Genomic DNA, 19,824 nt, shown 5'->3' with positions numbered 1-19,824 from the left:
GTACCCATAATCTAGCCGGCATCCTGTGCAAAGAAGCCTCCCACCAGTAAAAGTATAATGTCGTTCAGCAGATACGGAACCCCATTTTGGAGTATCAGAGAAAAGTATCCCCTAACTAAATTGACACGACTCACAGCACTAACGACTCAAACTAACAATTATTGCGACAGAGATGTTATCTGCATAATTTGCCGCGCTTACAAACGTCGCCCCTAATAGCATCAGCCGTTTTATTGTGTTATTTACACAAATAAAAACGTTTATTTCTACATTTTCCGAAAATTAAATACGGTCTAATTCGGCCCAGCGCGGGAACCAATTGTCATTTATAACCAACAGCTAGTTCAGCTTATTATTATTTAATATCACTACTTTCTGAATTTCTTTTGAATGAAAAATTATGAGTTACTATTTCTAATTTGGAATACACTTATTTATAATTTGCATTGCACAAAACGTCAAACATTGTGATTTTTTTATGACTATAACGAGACAAGCAGGGCGTTCAGCTGATGGTAACTGATACGTCCTGCCCATTACAGTGCCGCTCAGGATTTTCGATAAACCCAAAAATTCTAACCAGCACTACAGTTGTCTTGTCTCATTTGCCCAGTAATTTCACTAGCTACGGTGGCCTGCCGAACCGAAACACAGTACGCACTGCCTCACGGCAGAAATAGGCACCGTTGTGGTACCCATACCAAATCTAGCCGGCATCCTGTGCAAATGAGATCATGTTAAGATATTTTGTTGCATTATGGTAACAATTAAAAGTAATAAAGTCTCACCGACCACTATTGACAACGTAATAACTTTCGATACAAAAAATAAGATTTATTCTATCTGAGTATTTAATGTTAAGTACTCAGGCAAAGTCACGGTGCTAATAGTAGTATGCACAGATGTGTAATTTGTTATTACTTGTGTAATTTGTGTCATTCACATAATTATGAGCAGAGGAAATCCTTGTTATTTTGTAATTTGTCTCTAATGCGAGTGTTCGTGTTGATTTGTGTTTACACAATTGTCATGTTTTATTATGTTCAAAGGCATATTAAACTTGATGTAATTTTATATAAATTGTATTCAAACGATTGTTGGAATTAAACATTGAGTCATTGTTAATAATATGATGAATATTGCAGAATCATGGGCTTAATTATACAAAACATTAGAGAATTATGAATTACCATGAACGTGGTCATTTTGTGCAACAAAGTAAATAAATTAGTTATTCTTATATAAACATATTTTTATGTTATTATGTTCTCAAGCCCTCGCGATCTATTAACATAGCTAATATAATGCATTTAATGAAACCTATTCAATGCAAATAAAGTTCATCTATCTTATCTCATTTATGCCAAATTGTCACTAACATGAAAATGCATATATGATTACAATTTTGTTAAAATGCTCATATTCAGTCATGAGCTTTTGTTTAATTAAACACATATCGGTTGATAATCGAACATTTTAAATGCGATGTTATTAATGTAACTCATACATTTTTAAAGTAATCAAAAAGATCAATAGCGACATCGATAAAGGTAGAGGCAGAGATGAAATCAAATCATCCAATACTTAATTACATTGCTAGTGGGCTCCAGTTAGGCTTTTGACGCTGCAGACAAACGCATATATCGTGACCGCAGCTAGTAAAGTCAGTTTGTTGATAAAGTCAATTAGCGGTATCGAACCTGGGACTGGTATCACAAGATTCAAGCCCACCCTCGCGTCTGTCGATGAATTTCAGCGCAGCTATTGGCCGAGCGTGCTACAAGGCGGAGCTTGGGGCCGCTACATTTTTTGTTTTTCATTTTCGACTCGTGCGTAAGCGATCGCAGTCTCGAGTCGTTATTCTGAAGCAGTCGATTGAGCGCGTTGGTGTGTCGTAACTTATTAGTTGATTGTGTGCGTAACGTGTCGCGTTGATTGCGAGTTGCTAAGCTGAATTGCACCGTGTTGAACATTTATAACCTGCTAGTATCCTATGCTAGTAAGCTTTAGTGAAAGGACTTTTAAAATTTTTGAAGAAAACATTAAAAGTGAGTTTGGTTTTTTAATAATTTTGTTTGTTTATTTTTAATATTAGTCTATAAAAATTTTATTCGTCATTGGACTTTGATTTAAAATTTTAAATCAAGTTTAATACATAACAAAGTAATTTTATATTATTTTCTATATATGTAAATATTTCATTTATTGTATAATTATGTAAAATACGGTTTTTATAAAAATTAAATTAGGTAAAGACAATATTATTTTAAAAATAATATTATGCAATGAGGTGCATATTAAACAGTTAACTACGCTAAAATTGCAATTTACGATTTATATAATATATCTATTAAAAAGACTTCTCAATTAATTAAAATTGATTAGGCAGGTATGAATGATTTATTTATAAATATATAGTTTTGCATATAAAGTTTTCGATTGAAATTAATTAATACCTAATAAAATTTTAAAAGCCCCTCACCTCACGCCCTCCCGCTGACAAACTAATTATAATAAACAATTAAAATTTAACGACATTATCCTGATTACGGAAGAACCGGCTACCATTAATCAACGCTAACCTGACGGCGCCCATCATAATTTTTGTAGTCAGAAAAGGTATAATATTCGATATTTTAAAGGCATTTGCATAATTAGGTGAATTTTATTGCTTTATTGAATTAGGGCCGATGTCAGATCCAAAATTGAAATCAGCGGGGTTTCTTGTGTTGTTAATTTTGTTTATAGCTTATATTATGGTCGGGTTTTAATGTTGAATTCAGACCTCGGCTCTATAAATGTTGTTTAGGTTATTGTATGAACAACAATAGCGCTGCTATTATATTGTCCGTCTTTTTAAAGATGTTTTATAGCTGAGACATATTCGAATCCATTTTATATCTCTTACTTATTCAATTCGTTCAAGTAGTAAAATGTTTAAGTGTATCATCAACTGCAATTGTTGCATTCGTACATTCTCTTCGTACTTCACCTATCTGTAATAGTTGAAAATAATAATGACATAATTACATTTAATCATATTTAAGATAACAATATGAATTCCGTATATTCGCAATGACTTGCACCATCAGATAAATCGCTATCAATTGCTTATCGCGTCCTAATTCCTATAGTTTTTAACATCAATGTTTCATAAACGGCAATTCGAAAAGGGACAATATCTATATGTATTATGTTACAAAAGTATTTTGATAATTACGAAGATATTTTATGTTCTCAAATATTTTATGTAGAAAGTGTATAAAACATACTTTGAAATCGGAGTGGCAAAAATAAACTCCCAGTTAAATTTGATTTTGTGAACAGTTTCATTCACCTGTAACATTATAATTTATTTAGATGTCTTTATTATCTCATACAACATCACGTAGTGCGCTAAATTGAGTTCTCACATCACAATAGGTAACCGAATGAGTGATTCTAACAATTTTTTTACTAAAGGGTTGACCGATCTCAATTCGATTACTGTTACCAGTTTAAATAGGTCTCACGTCTTATATGAATTTTCATTTTTGACTTCATTTAAAAAACTACGTTCGAGCTTAGAGCTCAGAGATCTTTACATTCTGGTCGATGCAGACCCCTTGCAATGACTTGCGGAAATTCTAAAACGCAGCTCGCTTTGATTGTATTAGACTTAATTAGATCTTAATTAACATTCTGATTTCTCATTACACGGTTCTCTGAGCTACTAGCGGTGTATGTAATAGGATTCATATCTCCATTTTTAATTGTTATCGAATTTTTTGTTAGAATGCGATGGTGATGAAATTAGGCTGTACTTGATATAGATACCAGCTAATGGTGTATTTTAAAATATAATATTTCTTGCGTGATTTGAATTAAATAACAGATAAAATTGGTCAGATAATAGGAAGTGCTTAAAATATTTTCCTTTAGTAGTAGTCAATTTCTCAGAAATCTGCGTTATAATTATAGAATATATTATTATTATATATATTATACTGTTATTATTATATATATGTTATAAATTAAATATGCAATAATTGAAATAATATAACAAATACGTCATGAGATAAGATATCTTACCCCCCTTCGGTGCCTATCTATAATACTACTACAATGAATAACTTTTCCGATTATTTGGGCTTATATCTTCTGGGTCATGGTTTCTCTGCCACACCTCAATGCCTTATCACTTACGGGATATACATTCTCCGTGCTGTGGGTTTTCGACGCATTTCCAATATTTAAACCCCACGTCACGGAATATATCTTATCTCGTGACGTAATAGCTGTTCTTTTAAGATATATAAATGCTTTGTCTAAGAAGAACTAAAAAATACTTCCTTATTTGAAAGTATTTCGAGTTGTTAAGATTTTAATTCTACGATTTCAAATGTTGGATTTGAATAAAAATATTTGCACTCTTTGACACATGAAATTTTAATATTACTTACTGTATTGCACAGCAATGAAAAAATTGGAATTATTGAATACATGCCTAGCTTTAATAACAAAACTGGTCTCTCAAGTCAAAGTCGTTAGCGTGGTATCATTTGTGACAGTAAACTTGATAACAAATAAGGGAGATGAAACAGGTGTTAAGAAGCAGCGTCATAGAGAGTTGGCAGGCGTCATCACTGTTGGAGGTCTACAGTCAACACCACTGTATATCTTGTTAGGCGAGCCCGTTTTATAAACATCGTGAGTCACTACACTCAGGTGCTATATTGATGAACCTTAACTTAAGGTTATCAGGTAGCACGCATCACTCAAGTGAGTCAGACACTTTCAACTTATCAGCAGACTTAGTATAATCCCAAACACCATTAACATCTTGCTAATGGACAAAAACTATGTAATCCCTAAATTCTGGTAGTTGCAATGATCGGTATAATCTTCTATTTGAAAATTTGATGCTAATTTGCAGATCTTATCTTTAAGCATACATTAGGTTCTAAACTAATTTACCTACTACTACTTTAAACTTACTTGCTTTAAATTGTGACATTTTTTCTAAAACAACACTGTTACGCAAAGATAAACTTTTATTTTATTTACCAGTGGGATGGTCCTTTGCACAGGAAGCCGGCTAGATTATGGGTACCACAACGGCGCCTATTTCTGCCGTGAAGCAGAAATGTGTAAAAATTACTGTGTTTCGATCTGAAGGGCGCTGTAGCTAGTGAAATTACTGGGCAAATTAGACTTAACATATTACATCTCAAGGTGACGAGCGCAATTATTGTAGTGCCGCTCAGAATTTTTGGGATTTTCAAGAATCCTGAGTGGGACTGCATTGTAATGGGTAAGGCATAATCAATTACCATCAGGTGAACGTCCCGCTCGTCTAGTCCCTTATTTTCATAAATTGAAAAAAAAAATGTGGAAAATTCAGACGGATCTAGATATCTACTTATCTAAAACATAATAAGATTGAAGAAAGTATTAGTAGTATTTAAAAAGATTAATTTTACATACCAAATATTTTTAAGACAGACAATACAACTGGCAATACATACCAGCAGATAATATTATGGTTTTCTTAACTAATGGATGGTAGATCTAATCCGGCAGGCGCCGTGTCCCATCCTATCAACTAAATCCTATTAAATTCTTTACGGATTATTGATGCTTCTTTGAAACCAACTCATAAGTTGAGACTTATAAATTCTATGGGGTTAACTAAAGTTAATTTTTTGATGGATTATAAGATATTTGAGGTTCCTTGTAGTATTTGTATGCTAAGCAAGTTTCTACCATAGAGGTAGATGCAAGGTAGATGACTTAAAAATCTAAGAAACATAATAACAACTTACTAAAATACTGCAACAATGATACATCCAGGTATATACATAAAAGTAATGTTAATAATGAATGTGTGGGCAAATCGAGACGTATTGAAACAGTGCTGGCAAAAGGGTCAGCTAGACAAAGGACCAGAATATGTAACCAATTACAAGTTATTGCAAAATAAAACAATTGGCGACGATAGCGATGACTTGGATAAAAAGTAAGAATCCAACAACAAAATCGCAGGAATAATTAATAATACATTACTTTATATGCATCAAATATTTGCAAGACATAGATCTAATTATTAATATTAGTAACTAACTAATAATTATATAGATTTAATAAAAACTATAAGATGAGCATTCACCAAACAAAATAATTTTCACACGAAGAAATTCTCAAATACTAAACTGTATTTATTTTTTAGTGTAAGACAAATGCAACAATTGTAAGTGACTTAACTTATTGGTATAGTGGAAGACGTTGAGTAGAAAAACTAATTTGGCCAGTATGAATTGACGACTCTCGCATTTAAAGTTTTCTTAGAAATAAGATAGGCCTTTTGATCTGCGAAGACCAATTTACCAATTTCAAATAAGTTTGTTCCCTATTTTGGTCGCACGAATGAAGCCTTTACTGTAAATTCTATTTTCATCAATTTTAAACATCCAACAAACATCCCAAGCGCTGGCAGCTATTTCGGTCAACGGATCAGCCTTGCTATCCAACGGGGTAATGCTGCCAGTATTCTTGGTACGCTTCCACGTAATGATAGTTTTAATTTTATGTAGTCGTAGTATTGTAAATATAGTTATAAGATTTGTTTTGATTAAATAAGTTTTATATTCCAACAAATTAGCTTTTGTTAAAACAATTTCGCAAGCTATTCCGTTGATGCATTTACAGTCACATTGAATTTAATTATTAATAGATTTAAAATACTGTATAACACTAAGTACCTTCTAGCTTAAAATAATCGTTTAAATGCAAATTAAACTGATAAAATTAATGGATCAATTTTAAAAATAATTGTTGGAAAACCATTTGTCATTATGTATGTGTTTAATTTATTTAATCAATAATGGAATTCTTAATTTTGAGTCACTTCCTGATCTTTGAGCGATGTTTGCCTATATCTATCTTACCATATTCGCGGATATTAGTTTCAATTCAATTATTGAAAAACAAGAAGGAATTAAGACGTTTTAGGCTATATCAATAATCAGGCATTATTTATATTTAGCTATTTGACAAATTAAAAAAAATGTGATTGAATTATTTATAATTAATATAACCTAAGCAGTTTGTTATTGTTAAGAGACATCCCTCACCACTTCTGGAATTGAATGTAAAAATTTAAGACACAGATTTACGATCAATTTGATCTGGCGGTTGGCTCAGTTAGTAAGAGCACTCGGACGGAACTCGAGAGACGGGGTTTGATTCGAACATTGCCCATAAATTTAGGTACAAATTAAACTAATATAACCTAGTCTCTTATTATTTTTTTTATCATATCTCGTAATAATGTTTTATGATAAAATCACAATAAGTGGATTGCCCACAATACAGTGATGTTGAGGATTCTTTAAAACCTCAAATTCAGAGTAGTATTAAAATCTGTCCACCGAGTGATGACAATAATTACGAAATTGCTTAGCTGCGTGCTATAGAAAGGACAATGTGATAAATTATGTAGTTTCAATAAGTATTTCTTACGACTTGTGAATTAAATATAATTTTTAAAATTTGTATGAGGAGATTTATATGTACTCTCGATGTATTTTTGCTGTCTAATTCGTGTCTAGTGTAGTCGGATACTAAGGTGATTTTCATCAAGATCATCAAGATAATCACACGCCTTTAATAAAAGAGGGAAATTTTGTGTGTGTTTACTACCTCATTTCTCCGGCAATAGTAAAACAATTTTTCTAATGTAACAACAAATCTAAGGCAATATATATGGGGGATTAATGTAAATAGATTTTAATTAGTTATTTCTTAGTTTAAAATTATGTTTTTCAAATTTAATAAATTTGTATTTTTTATTTTAAAATATAGACGGACTATCCATATTGTAAAAAAATAACAGCAAACAGTTATTATAAATATTTAGACTTTTGTTGGTTTTGCAAAAGTGACAATAATAATTCCGTTAATTATAGTGTTTTCGATTACTTTTAAATGAGGCAATTATAATTCTATGATTTTGTAAAACGAAAGTTCCGATAACGTTTGGCTAATCAACCGATACGATAATAAGGTAATTGAACTCGGCGTGCGGCACCGTTAACTCAATTGTTACAATGTCTGTCAATAGTGTTCGGACTCTGCGCCACCTCGAGCGAAGCTATAAGTATATAGTGAGTGTAGAGGTGCCTTGTTTGATTTGAAGAATGAAACTCACAAAATGTCAATGTAATCCACGGTAAAGTTGAAAAAATACAAAATTATTTCTTTTCTAAAAGACCTGTTTTTGTTCGAGACCTTCACGGTCTCTTATCAACTTGTTATTTTATTAAATTATGCGTAGCATATTGCCGCTCAGGTTCTTGCAAAATCCGAATTTTAGGCGAAATCGCAATAGCGCATGTAATTTTTATAATAAGATGTTAAGTCTTCTTAGCCCCGTAATTTCAATTGCTAATATATATATATATATTAATTTTACGCCATTAAGCTGTAATGTGTAAGGATAGTAAGGATAACTGCTTGGCTGGAGATTGAAAGGCGCTGTGTTTGCACCTCTCATATCAGGATTTGGACCCGGAACCTCTCAGCCCAATAGGCAGGATAACTATCCACTGCAGCTCTAGGTACATCTAGGTCCATATTCTACATAGAAGTTGACTCTCACACATTTCAGCCGGAAGACCTCCGCTGATGGTCCAAATACCTCCCCCAAAGATGTCTTTATAGAAGAAAAATACACTTAGAATACAGCCCTTAAAGTATAATGCGAGCCATATTATAGCTTTCAACGTTATAGTATGTCTTGCAGTGGAAAACTAGATTATAAATTAGATCAATGCCCAACTCTGTAATAGGCGAAGAATTCAGTGAACCGACAAAATACACAACATTTAACTTAATCAAGGTATTGTGTTGTTTTTAAAAACAATAAATTATTGAAACAATAAAAGTGACGTCATTGTTATAACACTAGAAATAACTGATTGCTTATAAGCAATTATTCAAATAGCCTTCATAATATACAGAATAGCTCTGAGTAAATGTCTATACGTTTATTATAATCTATAAATTTTAACCATCCTGTAAACACAAATATTACTATTCAACGGTGGATAATCTAAGCGCTGCGAGAGCCTGGGAGTAGTTAGTTTTGGATATGTTTATATTCTAGCAGTAGCAATGACGCAGTTACAATCTTTTAAATATGTCTTTTAAAAAGCGATGGTAAAAATACAGCGCGCCATTTGCTTACGAAGCCAAGTTGGTAGTGCCATAGGCTGCGTTTCCACTAGAGATCTCCGAGGATGGGTAGCGAGGGATGTGGTTGTTAAGAACCAATAGAATCAGTTAATTTACCGAGTCTCGTTCAGCGGAGGTGTAGTGGAAAGGGCTCAGGGGAGCGAGGTTTTTGTATGTGCTTTTGCACTTGTTTTCAAGGGAGAAATCTGTGCTGTGCGTCTGTTGTGAAGGAAACGCACGACTCACCAGTGGAAGGCTCCTTTTCACAGGATGCCGGCTAGATTATGGGTACCACAACGATGCCAATTTCTGCCGTGAAGCAGCAATGTGTAAACATTACTGTGTTTCAGTCTGAAGGGAGCCGTAGCTAATGAAATTACTGGGTAAATGAGACTTAGCATCTTATGTCTCTAGGTGTCGAGCGCAATTGTAGTGCCGCTCTGAATTTTTGGGCTTTTCAAGAATCCTGAGTGGCACTGCATTTTAATGGATAGGGCGTATAAATTACCGTCAGCTGAACATCCTACTCATGTCGTCTCGTATTTAAAAAAAAACTTTTTATGCGTAGAAGAAAGATCCTTGAAATCCGCACTGTGGAGGAACGCAACATAACCAAATGGTGGGGATGATATCTTTCGAATTCAAAGCCACAAATTAGGTGAAACAGCTCTTGGTAAGATCGGCATAAAAAAGCAAAACTTTTAATTTGCAAGTTGACTTCATTGTTATTGCTAATAATGCACATAAAAACAATGGTTTTCACGCAAAACCCTCGTGACTCGTAAAAAAAATTCAATTACCACAAAAAACTTATCAACTCTTTTTTAAACTGTTAATTTTTAACAGTTTAACTATCAATGATGTCATGGTTAGTTGGCATATCAATTATTTAATTCATTTTTTAATATAAAATATTCATTAAAAACACTTAAAAATATGTCTTTTTTATTTCAAGGATCATTATTAATGCTGTTGTAAATTTGAACGTTTCAATTGTAAAAATAGCTCTCTTAATAACAATTTATTAAGAGACTATTAATATTTAAAGAGCTATTTTAACAATAAATATATTAGCCTTCTGTTACCTGAATAAAATATCAATATGATATGTCGGTGGCCCGTGTTGCTCTATGTTCTCTTGGGCTCAAGACATGTTATGCCGTGTCTACATACAACGAATGTTGGCGAACTTTGAAGCGAAGCCTTATACCCTTACACGGAGCATACTCAGGTTAAGATAATTAAGTAAAATTGAATTAAACTTAACATAAATGTAAGAATTTTAAAGGTACTATGTTTTGACCTAATTAAAAAATCAACAAGAATAGAAGATATGTCGTTACTTATATGAAATTGTAATAATTTTGAATTGAACTAAATATCGTGGGATACTTTTTTAGCTAATTTTTTTATTTTTCTTTCCTTATAAGTGTTTTCAGTAATGGTATTTGAAAAAGCTGTTTTTATTTTATTTTAATATAACGGTGTATTAAACCTTATAAGCATTATAAATATAGGAAACTATCTAACGCCGTCTGTTTAATGAAAGTGCAGATGTTGTTACGGTTTGTCGAATTCAGAATCGAAGCTATCGCTAGTTTCGATGTTCATTCGATCGGTAAATTAAAGATTATTTGCCGTTCTTATACAATATTCAATAAAATTAATTAACTGTGTATTTAAATTTAAATTTTTTAATTTATCTCAGCAGCCAATCACAGTCATCTCACTTGATGGCAGACTACGCCCCGTCAGTGGGCTTTTAGCAGGATTTGGAAATTATAGCTCTCGATTCTGACTCTGTCTGTTTTATTAATAAACGTGAAGTTATTCAAAGCTTAAAACGTTTCGGTGTTATCACAAAAAAAAAAATTTAAACATGGCTTAGACACGTGTTTTTTTTTAAACAGTGACCTAACTATAATAACTTGTTCCTAACTATAATAAACTGTTCTTAATTTAACAAACAATTACAGCTTTATCTATCTATCACATGCTTCAATAATTATCACAAAGTAATTTAATAAAAAAATATGCTAACAAGTATTAATGGTAAAATAATTTGGTATTAAATTATTATTATAAACGACTAAGAAATATAATTATTATGACTCCATTGTAGTCGCCAAACTAATAATTTACGAACTGTATGGAAAGACGACGTGAGAATTTTTTATGATTTTAAGGGACGTTATGAGCAGGACGTTCTGCTGATGGTAATTGATACGGCCTGTCCATTACAATTTAGTGCCGCTCAGGATTCTTGAAAAGCCCCAAAAATTCTGAGCGGCACTACAACTGCGCTCGTCTCCTTGAGACATGAGATGTTAAGTCTCATTTGCCCAGTAATTTCACTAGCTACAGCGCCTTTCAGACCGAAACACACATTACTGCTTCAAGGCGGAAATGGGCGCCGTTGTGGTACCCATAATCTAGCCGGCATCCTGTGCAAAGGAGCCTCCCAATAGTACTTACTGAGATTAATATAGATGGAATCATCAGTTTACCATCTTGCACAGCCTAGGAATAGGAGAGTTCGCTCCAAACATACATTTTCGAACTGGTGGAACTATCGGAACAATTTGCTTCCGGGGATACCTACTAGGGACTCAAAGGTCATTTTATTTATGCCCGGCAAATACCTGTGGCAATTAATGTAAAGTTAATCGAATCATTGATCCACGTGTAGCACGTGGATTTGATTGTGATTCAATTAAACAAGTTTTTGTTTATCTAATATTGACGACATCGAGCGTGAAATAGCTAAATGTAATTAAATTCCCTTAATTACTTTCTGTTCCATATTGGGCACTGGTAATAATTAATGGAAGTTTTCAATAAATGAACTATCAGTCAATTATGTTTGATAATTAGTTTTTTTTATGTAGTTGAAAGTATGACTAAGCGTTTAAATTATTGTAACAGTGAAAATTGTTCCATTTTCATTAAAATACACAAAAAGTACCGATATATTTACTTGTGACAATAGGTCTTAATGTGAATAAAGTTTATTTAAACCTAAATCAATACAGATCGAAAATTGTATTATACTACAAAATATTTATTCAAAAGTAGTACCAATAGTAATGATTTGTTTGTTTTGTGTAGATAATAAAATGGGTGTATCTGACCACGCCACACCTGATGTACAACTCCACGATCCCGAGCGGCCACGGTCAGGGAACAGCGCTGATGATGAGGATCTGCCTAGGAGGAAGCAGAGGAGATACAGAACCACCTTCACCAGTTACCAGCTCGATGAGTTGGAGAAAGCCTTTGGGAGAACGCATTACCCTGATGTATTCACTAGGTAATTATTCTACTATTTTAAGTAAGCTATATTATAGGGTTTTTTTATGAAAAAGGAGGGCAAACGACAAATATATCATTGATATGAAGAAAAAACAGTGACGGAAATAGCACACAGCCTTGGGGCATTCCAGCGTTCACGGACTTCGGGTTCAAACTAAAACCGTCGACAACGACCTGTATGCTGCGCCCAGTGAAGGAGCTGGAGTGCCCACCTGCATTAAATCTCGGGAAGCCCAAATGATGGAAGTTTTGAGAGAAGTGCCTTGTGCCATACATGATCAAAGACCTTCGCTATATCCAGGCCCTCTCACTTGCTTTCGATAGCCGCCGCCCATCTACGTTTTAGGTATACCAGAAGATCGCCTGCCGACCGGCCATGGCGAAAGCCGTACTGTCAGTCGTTGATCAACTAGTGACCTTCTAGGTATACCAAGAGCTGGCGGTCAATTATGCTCTCCATGATTTCAGAGAGGGAGGTAATTGCTATAGGCCTGTTGTTTGACGAATCTCAAATGTCTCCTTTTTTTTGGATCGGACGGCCAAGGCCTGACTTCCATGAGTCAGGGACTATCTAGCTATATTACACTTTTAGTTAGAGGAATGATCCCTCAATCCTTAAGTTTACTTAGCGCGGGTACACACGCATCGATTTCAGTTGACCAACTGCTAAATTGCATGCGATTTTAATTGTCTGAACGGACTATCAATGAAATGAGAGCTAAGAAAGTTTTACGTCACTAAGCACGCTCTCAAGTATAAGTACGCTCAATAGATCTAAGCGTAAGATCTTGTTGCGATTAAAAATTGGAAGCAAATGTGAATAAACATGTTCTTACTATCATATAAAATCGAAACAATTTGTTATTTTTTTTTAAAGTGATAACTCTCACTTCTGGGTTTAATTACAAAAATTAAATTTATAAACAAATTTATGAACGATGCGTGTTCCGTGCGAGCGCTCTTCCGCTGAGCCAACCATTCGAGTGACGTCAATTGCGCTCTATAGATCTCAGCCGGAGAGTAGAATGTAGGTCGATAGTAGGTTAACTAAGATAGGAACCGGTTATTAGCATTACCAACGGATCACCGTTGCTTTGTATTTTATTATACGACTGCAGAATAGAGGGTGATGTATTTATCAATAAGTCTGCATGTTACCGGCAATATATACAATTCGGGTTTTCTATATAACTCCTAGGCGATGTATGAAATGTCAATCATGCTATTATCCATTACAGCTTTACCTTATAAGTTCTAGAATCTAGGGGTAGTATGGAATACCTCCTGGTCCTTGGTAGTATTGTTTTCCTTATTTAAAGTAGTCAATAAAAGTCTTTTACCAGTTCTTTTGCACAGGATGCCGGCTATATTATGGGAACCACAACGGCGCCTATTTCTGCTGTGAAGCAGTAATGTGTATTAGTGTATTTCAGTCTGAAGGGCGCCGTAGCTATTGAAATTACTAGGCAAACGAGACATAACATCCTATGTCTCAAGGAGACGAGCGCGATTGTAGTGCCGATCGATTGGCACTACATTGTAATGGGCAGGGCGTATGAATTACCATTAACTGAAGTCGTGCCCGCCTCGTTCCTTATTGTCATAAAAGAAAATTACGTCTTGTGTTTGAAATCTAACAACTTTTTCCGTTGTTGCAGGGAAGAGCTAGCACTGAAAATTGGCTTGACTGAAGCAAGAATACAGGTAAGAATTCACAAGTTCTGACATCTAACTTTAAAAAAAAAACTCAAAATATTATAAGTGTCGCAGGGATATGATAAAAACAATGATTTGGTCAAAACTCGGAGGATGTTAAAATAACAACACGGTTTTATCATTCCTCGAAACAAATTTAGTGATTTGACCAAATGCGAGAGTTGGTTCCGTAAAATGACAAAAAGTCTTTTCTTTGGTATTTAAAAGGTTTATTTGGTAAGACTTTGACATAATTTGGTAAGAATTTAGTATCGTGTCGTAGGTGGAGGGGGGTGAGAGGGGAAGGGGGAGGGAGGGAGATGTCCTCCGTCCCCTGTCTCACTCCCCCACTCCCATGAAATGGTAACGCACCATTCTTTTGAAAATCAAATTAATGTAACCTAACCTCGAAACAGATAAAATTTTCTCTAAAGACCAAGCGGGCAGGCCCGCCATACCCTTCCACCTAACCTTGTCCGGGTCTAACCTAACCTGTCCGGGTACGAGCATGACAAAAGTCTGAAGCTCGCTTCGCTTGCTTTTACAATAATAATAATATTGACACACTTTTTACACAAATTATCTTGCCCCAAGTTAAGCATATATAGCCTGTGTTATGGGTTACAAGACAATGATATATTTAATACAATATACTTACTTAAACATACATAAATTCATATAAACATACATAAATACATTTAAACATCCATGACTCGGAAACAAACATCCATATTCATCATATAAATGCTTGCACATACCGGGATTCGAACCCGGGACCTCTAGCTTAGTAGGTAGGATCGCTAACCACTCGGCTATACAGGTCGTCAATATGCTTTTACATCCTGAGTTCTTCTCACCAACCCTGACATTTGATCAAATCACTAGATTTGTTTAGAGAAATCATAAAAGGTGTTGTTCTTTATACATAATCCGTAATTTGATCAAATCACTTAGGGAATTGACCTAATCTCAAGTCGCAAACTGGCAACTTTGCCTTTTTGAATGCCAAACTTATGCTTTGGCAAAGCGACGTAGAAATCAACTGGACAGGTCTTTAAGGCGAAGAGTAAGCAGAAAACACGCAAACATGATGTTTTTAGACAAGTTTTGTGGTGAAAGTATAGCATTTCGAGCTATGAACACTACTTAATCCTGTTACACATATCCATAAGTCTTATGTGTAGGTTGCTAATGCTTGCTGTTGGTTATAGTTAACACTGCAGCGCCTTTTTGAACTACCACTTTTCTTTGAAGTTAAACAAGTTTTTTGGCATGGCGTGACGCATTTTTTTGGTACTTCTCTCAGAAAAGTTATTCTTATAGCTTGTTCTTTTTTGTGTAGGTTTCTTTATTCAGATTAGTAGTGAATAACGAGGATTGTAAGCATATACACTGTTTTCAAGAATTTTGAAAACATTGGCTTTGTTACATAGATGGCGGGCCAGCAGCCGTGCACATCGCTCAAGATCGCTGGCATTTAGTGTCGCCTTAAGGCCTGATTTGACTCTGAATACTCGTCCACTGAAATATAATCATACCTAATAAGAGTATAATTATACAATCAAGTCCACTGTGATGACTAATACCGAGAAACAAAATATTGCGTCGTTTAAAACATTAATATTTTTCTCACGTCGGATCTAATGACTGTGTGATAGCGATCATTAAGTCTTCATTAAAGGGACATTCCCATTAAAACAGTATAATATAGATTGCACACTTTAACGACTTTACGATAAAAACAGAGAAACCGCAACTTTCTGAATCACATCTATTACAATCGGATTGCGGGCATTAAAATAATTATAATGAAAGTCGAGTTTTGCTTGCCTACGAAATGCGATTATGATTATAGCTTCCATTTAAATGTGATTGTTCTTAGAATGTTTGCTATTCTTTGTTGTTGGTGAAATTTACATTTGGAGTTTTGAGACGGTTCATATTTCTGTATGGGAGTAAGTTATTCTCGGTCGATACACTTTTGACAGAGCCGTCGTGATTGTGAAGACGTTTTTTGTTTTCGTTTAGGGCATATTTTTATGACAATAAGGGACGAGGCGAATACGACGTTCAGCTGATACAGTGCCGCTCAGGATACTTTAAATACCCAAAAGTTCTGAGCGGAACTACAATTGCGCTTGTCACCAAGGTCTCAAGAGACATAAGATGTTAAGTCTTATTTGCCCAGTAATTTCACTAGCTACGGCGCCCTTCAGACCGATACACAATAATAACTTAACTGCTTCACAGCAGAAAAAGGCGCCTTTGGGGTACCTATATACTAGCCGGCATCTTGTGCAAAGAAGCCTCCCACTGGTTAATGCTCTTAGTCGCCTTTTACGAGTACCTTGGGCCTGGGACTTCACTTTTTTTTTATGCCCCGGGGAAGCACAGGGCATATGTATTACGCGTCCCAATTTTATTGTCAGTTTAGAATTCATTTGTTTGAAAATTTATTTCAAATATCGGTGGGGTAACCTTTTAATATCTTAATTTTGGTTTGTATTTAACTGGTACTGGTGGTATATAGATTACTATAAAGGCAACTTTTCTTACTAGGTGTGGTTCCAAAACCGGCGGGCAAAGTGGCGTAAGCAAGAGAAGGTCGGGCCACACGCTCATCCGTACAGCGGGTACATGAGCGGACAGCCGCTACCCGCTCCCGCTACACTTCCCCCGCCGCCGCATCCGCTGTCACAACTTGGCTTCAGCTTGAGGAAGCCCTTTGATAACGCTTTGGCGTCTTTCAGGTACATTTTACATTTATTTGCGGTTTTATTTTGAACTTGACAATTAATGACATCATTGGTACTCTATCACTTTAAAAACATGACAATTTGTCATGCCTTTAAAGTGGTAACCCTCACTTCTAAGATTAATACACAAATAAAATTTGAAAACAAAATTTTATGTACGATGCGGGACTCGAACCTACGATAAATCGCGTTCCGTGCGAGTGATCTACCAACTGAGCTAACTGAGTTGACTACCAGCTGGCTTCGAGTCCCGCATCGTTCATAGAAATTTTGTTTTCAAATTTTATTTGTGTAAATAAACATGTCTAAAACCTCAATAACAAACTAAAGCAATAAAGTTTTCACCAAAAATATTAATTACTTATTTGTTTTGTAACAATATCTCTCAGGCATTCGTCAATAATCTATTTACTTAAATTATATTGTATCTCATATTGCACTATGTCACAGAGCAAAGTATTCTGTTATTTATAAATAATTTTCTGTACAGGTACGCCAGCTCTCCATTATTCGGTGCACAATACTTGCCGTCTCTATCTCGACCGCCGCTGTTCGGGGCCCCGCTATACGCTACATCGCCCGCTCACTTCCACTCTCTGTTCGCCAACTTGACCGCACCCGAACCGCTCCGACTATCCCCTGAACAATTATCTGACTCTAGATTAGAGCATTTACGTTTCTCGCCCAACAGACCCCGCTCGTCTGAAGATGCAAGATCACCAGCTCCTTCTGTCTCCCCCCCTATTTCCCCGGGAAGTGAATCTGTTCCAGTTGATGACGTCACCAGCTCTAGTATCACAGCGTTACGGTTAGCGGCTAGAGAGCATGAGATACGGTTAGAGTTGTTAAGACAGGGTGCTGATTTGATTTGTCAATAAATAGCTTAGTTACTTAACCATGGTTTAATAATGATTATTATTTTCAACACCGGAATATCTGGACTGTTATTTATCTCTATCAAATTGATTTGGTTAATGTTTAGTTATTTTTAATGTTAATTTTAATTCTGTAGCAAAGGCATGTATTTTGTGTCTGTGTATTTAAGTAAATGTTTCAAACACTTTTACAGTTTCAGTTTAAATATAGAATCTAAGAATTTTACTGTGTTTGAGTGTTGTTCTAGAAGTGCCTTAATCTAGATATATAAGCACAATCATATGATACTATCTGAGTTAAAATATCTTTACATCTCAATATATTGTTTTTTTAATAAAAAAAACCTGTACGATTACATTCATTAAGAGTGGCCGTTATATTAATTACGCAAAAGAGGAGTTTTGTGTTCACAATTCTACTTTATTTTTTTAAATATTAATAATAAGAAACTGTCAGTGAAAATATTATCAAAAATTAGCCTGACCGATTTGGTGGAATTTTTGGTAAAACTACGTTTACGAAAGCCTCGCATAGTTTAAGCTTTCAATCAACTGTATTTATAAACTTACCAGAAAGGCCAAGCCCGTTTTCACTGATCTTTGATGACGCTTTGATTGAGAGTTAATTTGCTCTAACAAATTCGACGGTTTTAGATGATTTTATAAATATAGTTATAAATAACACTATCGTTAGTCATCTGGTATTTGTGTTTCCTATTGGGCCTATCCTATTGGGATGGATATTTTTATACATTTTGTTATGAACAGTTTCCACACTGCGTCGATGCCTTCACAAATATCAGCGCTGCCGTATCGAGCTCTTAATGGTATTACATTATCTACTAGAAGTATCTCAGTAGGAATATCCAAGTAATAAATATTAAAATATAAAATAAATGCAACCGGTTCACCGATACCATCGCGTGGCAATGTTAGCTTTTGTTGGCGCAACTCATACCGATATAATTGTCATCAAAGCTATAATATACCAGTGTCGTGTCGATAACGTTATCGTCTGATTTAAAAACAGCTATTGCATAAGATCATTTGCTCTAGTGACCACTTAGGCACTATGTAGTAAAACGCATTCCAAAATAAATGAAAATAGTAGTAATTCCAACACTATTTCACAGCTGTTATTATTCAAATAATTCCAGTGTTTTTTTGCAAATAGAGTAGTTAAAGCAATCACGAACGAAAGAACTTGCCATCGTTCACCAAGTGTTCTGTGGGAGTGCCCACCAGACTCTTACTCTTCGTAACCCCCATCGCCTATCTGGTCATAAAAACTATTTGATAAATCCATTTCACCAATGAGAAAGATTGCTCAAAATTAAATAATTTTAGTGAAATCGGGCTTATAAATAAAATGCAATTATCGCAAATAATTTACGTGGTGATTTCTACATAAACGTAGACTATATTATGTATTTATAGTTTTAAGTTTTAAAAAACAGATGTCTGAGTAGAATTTCCTATATACAAATTTGATTAAGTTATCGAATTACCTTAATCCGTCCAGTGTTACTGTAATTACTTTGATTATTATTTATAAATAAAATTGATTTTGTCATAGACTTTATTTTTCATTTACTTTCCCTATACATTTTAAGGGTGCCGTACCTCAAAAGGAAAAAACAGGACTATTTTAGAATCACTTTGTCCATTCGTCCGTCCCTCTGAATGTCAACACACTTTTTCTTCAACTCATGGAGGTATCGTGTTGAAATTGAACGATATACTCAGATGTAGGTACAGCCTCTTAAGGCTGTGAGAAAGTCAAAAAGTGATAAAAGGATACGACCGTTAATGCTTCAAAAAATGTATATTTCGACACTCTCAAAGGAATTATTAATTTAAAGGGTATTTTCCGTTGTGTGTGTTTGTGTGTGTGTGTGTGTGTATGTCAACCCCTGTCAATGTACTTCAATATACCAATAAACCTGTGTGAGAGTGAGATTACTATCCTTACA

The 19,824-nt window shown here is 34.6% G+C and overlaps 1 protein-coding gene across 1 annotated transcript; it reads left to right on the top strand.

The window, feature by feature from the left end:
* The first annotated feature begins 1,834 nt into the window (after positions 1-1,834).
* LOC126979931 (homeobox protein aristaless-like) lies at positions 1,835-19,428 on the top strand. The gene is made up of 5 exons (XM_050829526.1): positions 1,835-2,048; positions 12,322-12,523; positions 14,184-14,229; positions 16,780-16,970; positions 17,467-19,428. Exons 1-5 carry the CDS (start codon positions 1,994-1,996, stop codon positions 17,852-17,854), a joined length of 882 nt encoding a protein of 293 aa, XP_050685483.1. The 5' UTR covers positions 1,835-1,993; the 3' UTR covers positions 17,855-19,428.
* The last annotated feature ends 396 nt before the right edge of the window (positions 19,429-19,824 follow it).

The sequence above is a fragment of the Leptidea sinapis genome, chromosome 4 (genome assembly GCF_905404315.1).
Source record: "Leptidea sinapis chromosome 4, ilLepSina1.1, whole genome shotgun sequence".
Classification (NCBI taxonomy): domain Eukaryota; kingdom Metazoa; phylum Arthropoda; class Insecta; order Lepidoptera; family Pieridae; genus Leptidea; species Leptidea sinapis.
This window is presented reverse-complemented; position numbering and strand designations above follow the sequence as displayed.